This window comes from Diuraphis noxia, unplaced genomic scaffold (assembly GCF_037042655.1).
Source record: "Diuraphis noxia isolate RWA-SAM2 unplaced genomic scaffold, SU_Dnox_SAM2 contig0001, whole genome shotgun sequence".
NCBI classification, from domain to species: Eukaryota; Metazoa; Arthropoda; class Insecta; order Hemiptera; family Aphididae; genus Diuraphis; species Diuraphis noxia.
Window position 1 is genome coordinate 2,503,129 of NW_028301711.1, and position 9,889 is coordinate 2,513,017.

At 38.4% G+C, this 9,889-nt stretch overlaps 2 protein-coding genes and 1 long non-coding RNA gene across 3 annotated transcripts; all 3 read left to right on the top strand.

Moving 5' to 3' along the window:
* Positions 1 to 971: 971 nt before the first annotated feature.
* LOC149059303 (uncharacterized) lies at positions 972 to 1,773 on the top strand. The gene is made up of 3 exons (XR_016189708.1): positions 972 to 1,080; positions 1,582 to 1,661; positions 1,722 to 1,773. It is a non-coding gene; the product is annotated as an uncharacterized LOC149059303 (long non-coding RNA).
* A 1,922-nt stretch (positions 1,774 to 3,695) lies between these two features.
* Positions 3,696 to 6,608, top strand: LOC149059304 (uncharacterized). Its single transcript, XM_089223450.1, has 5 exons — positions 3,696 to 3,869; positions 3,954 to 4,010; positions 4,065 to 4,678; positions 5,549 to 5,802; positions 6,403 to 6,608. Exons 1-5 carry the CDS (start codon positions 3,696 to 3,698, stop codon positions 6,606 to 6,608), a joined length of 1,305 nt encoding a protein of 434 aa, XP_089079576.1.
* A 123-nt stretch (positions 6,609 to 6,731) lies between these two features.
* On the top strand, positions 6,732 to 8,981 carry LOC149059305 (uncharacterized). The gene is made up of 2 exons (XM_089223453.1): positions 6,732 to 7,582; positions 8,816 to 8,981. The coding sequence occupies exons 1-2, from the start codon at positions 6,732 to 6,734 to the stop codon at positions 8,979 to 8,981; spliced, it is 1,017 nt and encodes a 338-aa protein (XP_089079579.1).
* Positions 8,982 to 9,889: the final 908 nt, after the last annotated feature.

Here is a 9,889-nt window from a genome sequence, read left to right on the forward strand (position 1 = left end):
TTAGAGCAATACATACACAACAATAATAATGCATATGCAATGTATTCACATTTAGTATGCTACTAGGTATATTCCTGTGACATGTATAAAGTTATTAGATTTATATTGTTAAATTCCTATACTGGATTTTATAGTGTACTCATTTGGTAAGCAACGACAATAACAATTATTCTTTGCCAAAACACATCAGACATTAAAACGTATTCGCATTCGGTATGCTTTGGCATGAATATGATCACTTTTATGTTATGATAATTGATAATAGCATAATATATCTAATTGGAGTAATATATACACCGGAGAGGTGAGAATATGCGATTCGAGGTGTCACTATAATTCAAAAGTATTTACTGGGTTAATTATTAGTTACACCAAAAAACAGCTTAACAGTTATAGTTTTCACATCATCTATCAACTCGAATAGTAGGCAGGTCCCGTTAGGCGTAAGGCAGTGTATCCGCCGCAGGTAACGGGTTCGATATGGCATTATGGCGGCAACGTAGTCTGTGTCTGTCATATAATGCATGGATTAAAACGCGCTAAACTTTGCATATTTTTTCTCGATTTTTTAATTCTCAATTAATTCTCCATGATAACCTTTAATAATTATTATGTATAGATAACTATGTTAACTATGTCCCATGAGTATGTAATGAATAACGATAGGTATATAGTCGTTATTATGTTATTAATAATTGGTAATTTTTATTTTATAATATACCTACTAATACAAACGTATTTAAACGTGTACATATATATATATATATATATATATATATATATATATATTATAATATATAATACACTGGATGATCGCTTTCGAGTGTCGCTGCAATATACGCAATATTACAGTATGACCATTATTAGATTACGATTAGATATTAGACTGGTTCGTCGGTGTAGAGGGCCGCGTAGGGGACAACTTTGGCGACGCGAAACTCGCCTATGTTATTCTGCGTCATCTTGCGACGAACGCCCATACAGCACACATCTACGCATACCGAAAAGCCTATTTCCGAAACTACTTAGTGCTTTTCATTTCGTTTCGGTCTGTATCTGTATCTGGCGCTTTGCAAACCGGTGAGTACAAGTTTTACATATTATAATAATACAATATAATATAATATACGTACAGGTGTATTCATGGCAGCGCGTGTCGCGCACCAGTGCCAGTGCACCACCGTTTCATTACACACGTTGTTCATCGCTATAATATACGCGATGTTTTCACTATGGCGAGTTTGGTGTTTTTTTACACGCACCGCGTGTTTGCTTTGAATCTAACGCTTTTTTGTATCCGCCTTCGTATTTGAAATTCGCCGTGGTCGACGTTTGGCCGTTAACCGATTCATTTTAAATGGCGCGCTTACCGTTGCGCCATTGCGGTATTTGTTTAAACAGTTAACTGTGCTGCTCTGTATGCCATTTTTCGATTTTATAAAATATAATATTTGCAGTAGGTATTAATTCTAAAAATAACACACTTGTACAGACAGCATACTGATAACGTCATTATTTTTGATTACAATGAGTGTAGAAAATGAGTTTATACTTACTTTTTACCTTTCATGATGTTTTTAGGCTATTCACACGTACACAATGGTCAAACGCTGTGTGATGTGCGGAGTTGTGGACAATATCAATGATGTTTCCGTACACAAGTATTTCACCCTACACACACATATATATATAACTACTCATATTAAATATGACACTTTTAGATTTCCAAACGATGTGCGTCATCATCAGTGGGTGGCATTTGTGATGGACAATGGTTTTCCTGTGAACCAATCATCAAAGTTGTGTTCAAGACATTTCGTGCCTGGCATCGACTATTTCATAGGAGACGCACAACGCCGTCGTCTGGTGCTCACAGCAATGCCGTCTTTGGTGAGTGTATAATCAAGATTGTTACTACACCACTAATATCCTTATATATACCTGCTGTTAGGAACTTAAGTTGATAACATTCAACGTGACCCGACACAAGTATACTACCAAACATAAATATATTTTAACGGAATGTTTCACTTTAATACATAACACTGTGAATTACAATATCAAGTACCTATTGTTAAAAGCAGTTTTAATTCATCATCCACACACATACACCCACAACCCTCCTATGCCACTAAGTTGTGTTATGTTTTGTTTATAATTTACTGCACATTTACAGTATGGGTACTAAAGAATACAAATTACTTCACAACAACATTTATCATTCATCATTATTTAGGTATAGTACATTCACTGTTCACCGTATACACTGTGATTTACATTATTAGGTTGCTCAACACTAACTTTTTTAAGTACAGTTAATGTTATTACAGTTAGTTAGTATAACACACTATTTATGTATTTTAATATTGGACCCCTGGCATAACCTACTAAATGTTTGTAATCTGATGTAACTAACTTCACACTAAATGTACACTGTGTTCTCCTTGCTCAGTAGCATGCATTAAGCAAGTATCTGATATTCACTTGATGCATATAGGTTATATTATGACCTATATGTGTATATGTTATAGTATGCCACAAATGTTATTGTTACTGTTAAACACGTAAGAACATTAAACACTTTTTGATTCAGCCTAACCAACAATAAACAATGATTAAAAATACACAACCAATTATTAAACGTTCTTCTTTTTTGTTCATTGGCTGTAAATGAAAACAAAAGACAACTGAATATTTTGCTACACCTATGACTGTATTAATGTTGTTTAGGTAGAACTGTGTGTAACTTTCTTTTAAATTGTATTTCATCTTATACTTATATGATGGCCAATTTTCAAGAATTTTTATGTACAACATTAATACATTGTAGTTATATACTCGGCAATGTAAGTTTACACTGTACTCACATGATACTACAGGTATCTTACCTCAGACTTATCATATAATTTATAAATTCACTTAATGCATATAATGTAGTAACTACGCTTACTTTTATAAAGTGCAATATATATATATATATATGTACACACACACAACTAATTATTTTATTAATTTTTTTTATTGTTTTTAGCCCTCCAGGCTACACACGATAAGTAGTGTTACAGTTTTACTGTTACTTATAACTTACTACTTATACGTTTTCTTACACAGTTGTTTGTCTCTACATACATAACACGTTGATATCTAGGTACTTTAACTACAAACAGTTAAACCACATGTTGAGTTCTTTCTACTGATGTGTACTAGGAATTTCATCATTCCGGATGCTGTACTCTGATTAATGCTCCCTATTTCAATACTTTATATGCCGCGTTGTTAGAACTAACTGTACATTGTATTTCCCGTACCAAATGCCATACAGCACTACATCAGCAAAATATTCTACAAAACATAAACTTATTATTCATTTTATTTAATAGATAGTTATGGAGTTCATAATATTCAAAATGTCCACTTAACAAAGCATACACCAACTGTAAAATACAGTGTTATATAGAATAGTAATATATAAATTTAATATTAATTTATAAACATACAGTTAAAATTAATTAATCGGCCTATAAAAAAAGTCATTACATTACACCTGCCTACTACAATGCCAAACATGCTGTCTTAAACACCTTACTTTTTTTAATTTGTTTCACTTAATATTCATATTAAGCACACTGAGATTTGAAAATTGTATCCATTCTACATTAACTCAACCTAACTTATAGGTGCTGGGGAATGTCCAGATGGAGGAGGAGGTCGTGGAATTCGTCGAAGTCGAGCTGGAAGAAGAGGAGGAAGTGGAAATCTTCGACGTCCCGATGGAGGAGGGGGAGGGCGTAGAAGTCATCGACGTCATGGTTGAGGAAGAGGAAGGCATGGAAGTCGTCGACGGTGAGGAGGATATTGAAGTCATCGACGTCCAGGTGAACGGCGGAGGAGAGGGCATGGAAGTCTTCGAAGTGCTGGTGGAAGATGAAGATTAGGGTGTGGAAATGGTCGAGGTTCAGATGGACAAAGCACAAGCAGAACTCGAGTTTGCCGACGTGATCGACGAAGAGGTCAGTAAATATGTCTTTAAAATATAATTTTATCATAAATTATTTGAATTGCAGTTCGAACCAATTCCTGCGGGTGTTCCGGTAGAACAACCCAGAAGACTTGTGCCCATGATCGACAGGCTAGCTGCCGTGAGACACCCGCTGCCAGAGCGTCACTGCGTGGGTGCTTTGACTGCTGTCTGCGGGCACTGTGACGCCCGCCACTTTCCCAGCGAACGTACGACCATGGGTCACTTCTCCACGTGTTGCAATAACGGCCAAGTGACCGCTACAGGAGACCACGTGTTGTTGCCTGCCCCGTATCTGTTAATGAATTTGCTAATTTCTGATTCGCAGGATGGTCGTAGTTACCAAGGGGACATCCGGCTGTACAACAATGCCCTGGCATTTGCTGCGATTTCCACCAGCGTGAATCCCAGACCTTTACAAGGGCGAGGTCCGGCGGTGTTCACACTCCAAGGGCAATTGTACCATAGGACTAATAATGACGTGGCTGCCAACAGAGAAGAAGCGAGATACTGCGAGTTGTACTTCATCGAGTCCGGGGAAGCCAACACCCGCCGCCTCGACATGGCCCGACAGAGAAATCAACGTGAACTGTCAGAGAGTGTGATGGCAGACTTGGACACTATGCTGCGGGACAGGAATCCATACGCATTGGCTTTAATGTGAGAAAAATTATTGTGTCTGTTGACTTTAGACATCTTAATTAACCGACCATTTAGAGTAAGACTCATTAAGAGCTACAAACATACAGCAAACATAAAGTTATTGCTTAATGATGATTCAAAATATACATACAACACAACTCACTACTCAAACAACTCACAACTCAACTTTGTAAAAAAATAACTTGAATAATAACAACATTTACCCTCTTACTCTAATATGTAAATTATTTGAATGAATTCATTTAATCCCATACACCATATCACTGTTATTACACTGTTATACAATACAACACTTTTTGTTCAGCCTTACACAGATCATAAATATGTATGAACACACATTAAAAATATAAATTTACACTGTACTGCCATTGCAAAGTGGCACGCATTCACACAATACTACAACATTCTTAACATTTACCATACAATTGATAAATTCACTTTACGCATACCTACACTTACTTTTATGGAGTGCAACACATTTTTACAGTTATTTCGCTACACCTATGATACACACACACACTAAGTAGAGTTACAGTAAGTTACAATGGACTTTCTTTTAAATTGTATTTCAACTTATACAATACTTAGCAATGTAAATGTCCACTGTACTCACATGATACTACAGGTATCTGATATAAATATTCTGCAAAACATAAATCTTACCTCAGACTAATTATATAATTTATAAATTCACTTAACTACTACTTATATAGAGTGCAATATACATTTTTAAAATTAAGTTTACTAACACAAAATGCAGTATCATTACATTGATGGTGGAGTTCTGATATTTATTCCCCCTTGCTCTTGCAAACACTATTATTATTGGTGTGTTTAACACAATATACATGTGTACATTTATTCCAGGAATATGCGTCAGGTGTGGCAGGCAGAAAGAGACGTAGCAGATGCCGACCCAGCAGGTGTGCATCCCAGGCCGATCACAATGCATTTTGTCGCAGATGCAACCAGGGATCAGCGGCGTTACAACCTGCCCACAGCAAACGAAGTTGCTGCCGTGTTCGTCGGTGACGACGGTCGTCCGCCCAGAAACCTGAATCTGGTCATCTACGACACGAATCCAATCGACCCGCAACACAAGATGCAAAACATACCTGCGGGTTAGTTAATAACTATTTGAATTGGTCTTTCACTTACTTTCAATACATTTATACACTATAATAGCACAATCAACATTAACTCTTTCACAGGGACATTTGAAAAGCATTCATAGGGTTTATGTCATACAACAAATACACAGCATAGATGTTGTAGTACGTTGGTACTATTTACATTATATTTTACTGAACTCTATCTACACAACATAAACAATTAATCCTTGCGTTATAATAACTGTATATTTATAATAATTAGGTAAATTTATTTTATTTTAAAATTCCATGTACAAATGTGAAGTACACTCCCACACACACACACACACACACACACACACACACATGTTAATCAAACATATTATCCTTACATTTGCTGTACAATTATACTATTCACTCTGTCTGCACTATCATTCACATTATTCACATACAATTCATTGCGTTGTTGTTCTGGTATTGTTCTGTTGTAGAATTTTGAACTTTTACACATGCCTTCCTCTTGCTGTTCTACAAAATATGACCTTACCTTACACAACTCCATAACCTGACTTTCCGCCGCATTTAGTAATTCATTTGAAATAATATATACCATTTATTACATTCCACAAGGATCGTGTCACGCGGTTCCAATGTTGTATCCGCTGTTGTTCCCAAGCGGAGAAGCCGGTTGGCATTTCGGTATGAGACAAGAGGGCAACCGCCGAAATCAAGTCCGCAGTCGGAACAGTATCAGAGAGTTTGTGTGCTTCCGTTTGGCGATACGATATTGGGGAAATAACGATACGATGCATGCACAGTTCAGTCTAATTAATTAACATGCTGGTCGATTTTTGTTGCAGCAGTATGTGTGCGACCAGTACGTTCGAATGGAATCGAATAATCTGAACTATGTGCGTATGAATCAGCGAGCTCTCCTCGCAGATGCGTACTAAGGGCTCATGGACCACGTGAACCAGCAGCACCACTTGGACGTTGCCGATCCAATGGCGGTCGGCCGGAGGATCATTCTACCGTCTACGTTTGTCGGCAGTCCCCGATACATGAAGCAGTGTTATCAGGACGCTATGGCCATAGTTCGTAAGTATGGAAAACCAGACCTGTTTATAACTTTTACGTGTAATCCCAGATGGCCGGAGATCACGGACAACCTAGCGATTCACAGCACGGCAAGCGACAGGCCTGAACTGGTGGCCAGGGTGTTCCACTTGAAACTACGGGAACTAATAAGTGATATAACTGTTAATCGTGTGTTTGGTAATGTCGATGCTTATGTTTACACCATTGAGTTTCAGAAACGCGGTCTGCCCCACGCGCACATACTCATTATCCTGGCGGAGGATAGTAAGTTGCGCACGGCAGAGGACGTAGACGACGTTGTTTGCGCTTTCTTGCCAGACCCGGCGACCGACAGGCAATTACACACCTGCGTGACATCCCACATGATACACGGGCCATGTGGAAGAGTCAACCCACGGAGTCCGTGCATGGTGGACAACAGTTGTTCCAAAGACTACCCGAAGCCACACACAGAGGAAACTGTGTATGTTTCGGACGGCGGTTACCCCAAATACCGCCGACCGGACAACGGGCGAGTGGTCCTTGTAAGAAATCACGAGGTCGGTAACGAGTATGTAGTTCCTCACAACCCTTACCTACTTGCCAAGTACGACGCACACATAAACGTAGAGGTGTGCTCTTCCATTAAGAGCGTGATGTACATCTACAAATACATCTTCAAAGGACACGACTGTGTGACATTGGAGGTTTGGGATCAGGACGAACTAGCCAAGTAAGTCTGAGGTTTAATCAAAGTAATACTGTATACTATCCCTAATTGATACATTAATAATTACATAAAATAAAAATAGTTAACCAAAAAAATATACTACATAGCACATAAACTCTCATAGTTTATGTTAGGTCGGGTGTACCTATAAAAAACAGAACACAATATTATTATTTTTATTTTTATTATTATCTGTCTGTACTCGGGCTGTTTTTGTTCTACCATGCTGTCAACATTAACAATTTAAATACCACTTATTATTATATTAAAAATGTCAATATCTATTGTATTTTTGGTCACTTACAATTAAAAGTAAGTTTTGAAAAAAGTAGTTCCTTAGGTTTGATTAAACATTTTAAACTAGACATTTAATTTAATTCATGTTTCGGTTAAGCAACTCAAAAAATAGTTCTTAGGTTCTTATGTTTGAATAAATATTTTAAACTACACGTTTCATTCATAGTAGTATTACAATATATTTTTATTAATATTCAGTAATTGCCGTTTATTTATTTTTCAGTTATTATATTAAGTAGGTAAGATGTAGTTCAATATAAAATATATTTACTGCAGTTAATAATTGATACCAAATAGGTTAGGTTAATTAAAACCTTACTTAATCGATAGTTATATTTTTCAAACAATAATTAAATACATGTACCTTTAACAATATACTTAGCTTGCTCCAACACTCAACTTCTTTTATTCAACAAAGTTATAAAGTACAGTTGATATTATTACAGTTAGTACCTATGGACCTATTGTTATAGAGTACCACACGTATTATTGTTACTAACACTTAAGCACATTAAACACTTTCTTAGGTTCTTATGTTTGATAAAACATTTTAACCTACATGTTTCATTCATAGTAGTTTATAGTAATATATTTTTCTTCATATGCAGTTTTAATACAATACATTGAATGTATTTATTATCTGTCGGTACATTAACAATTTAAATACCACTTATTATTATATATAAAAGTAAGTTTTAAAAAAGTAGTTCCTTAAGTTTGATTAAACATTTTAAACTACACGTTTCATTTATTTCATGTTTTAGTTAAACAACTCAAAAAATAGTTCTTAGGTTCTTTTGTTAGATTGAACATTTTAAACTATAGTTTATAACATCTTACTCGCTCAGCCTAACCTCATACAATAATATTAAAATGCCAAATGGTATCATCTACTGAGTCACACAAGATAGTTATTGATCTTATTGTTTTGGTTTTCAGTTACGTTAACTCAAGATACGTCAGCCCACCAGAAGGCATCTGGCGGTTGTTTTCGTACGAACTACACAAGAGAAGTCACACGATCGGTCAGACTTCCTGTCCACCTGGAATGTCGACAGAATGTGTATTTTGCACCAGGACAAGCGCAAGAACGGTTACAAAATGAAGCTTTACATCGAACAAGATTAACAGAGTTCTTCACACTTAACGTGAACGACGTGGTGGCACGGCAATACCTGTACCACGAAATACCGACACATTACACCTGGAATGCGCCGCAGAGAACATGGTCGAGACTGATGGCAAACGAGACGTTGGCTCGGATGTACATTGTCAATCCACTGGACCGGGACCGGTTCCACTTGCGACTGCTACTTCTGAACCGAAGAGGCTCGCAGTCCTTTCAAGATATAAGGACGGTGGACGGGGTCGTTCACGAAACATACACGGCGGCGGCCGTCGCACTCGGATTGTTGGAAGACGACCGAGCGTGGCGGGCCTGCTTGACGGAATCGGCGGAGTTGGACACACCGTGGCAACTGCGGTATCTCTTCGTCACGATACTGGTGTTCTGCGAGCCCTCAAACCCGCTGGCGTTGTACGAGGCGAACGAAGCAAACCTGATGGAGGATTTCAATCGGCGCCTCCAAGACGTCGACCGCGCGAGGGCCGCGTGTCTGAACGCCATCGGGGATCTACTTCGTGCGCACGGTAAGTCGCTGGGCGACTACGGTTTGCCCCTGCCGGACCCACTCATGCTGGAACCGGAACAGGACGACAGACTGTTCCACGCAATAGACGCGGCGGCACGGTGGGCCCAACAATTGGACGACATGAACGCCGAACAGCGGACGGTATTTGACCGCGTAATGGCGGCCGTTGACGACCGTCAAAACGTAGCAAAAACTTTCTACGTCGACGGACCCGGTGGTACCGGGAAAACAACGCTGTACGGATGCCTCATATGGTCGCTCCGCAACCGAGGACAGTCGGTGTTGTGCGTCGCATTCACCGGGATCGCGGCGTCTCTCATGGACGGCGGCATGACCGTACACTCGACGTTCGGATTGCCGT

What these genes read in the sequence shown, in the direction of transcription:
- LOC149059304 (XM_089223450.1), top strand. Translation starts at nt 3,696, where the DNA reads ATGGAGGAGGAGGTCGTGGAATTCGTCGAAGTCGAGCTGGAAGAAGAG. An exon ending in AGGATATTGAAGTCATCGAC is followed by an intron (nt 3,870 to 3,953) that starts GTCCAGGTGAAC and finishes GAAATGGTCGAG; the next exon opens with GTTCAGATGGACAAAGCACA. An exon ending in CCATACGCATTGGCTTTAAT is followed by an intron (nt 4,679 to 5,548) that starts GTGAGAAAAATT and finishes CATTTATTCCAG; the next exon opens with GAATATGCGTCAGGTGTGGC.
- LOC149059305 (XM_089223453.1), top strand. Translation starts at nt 6,732, where the DNA reads ATGGACCACGTGAACCAGCAGCACCACTTGGACGTTGCCGATCCAATG. An exon ending in GATCAGGACGAACTAGCCAA is followed by an intron (nt 7,583 to 8,815) that starts GTAAGTCTGAGG and finishes TTTGGTTTTCAG; the next exon opens with TTACGTTAACTCAAGATACG.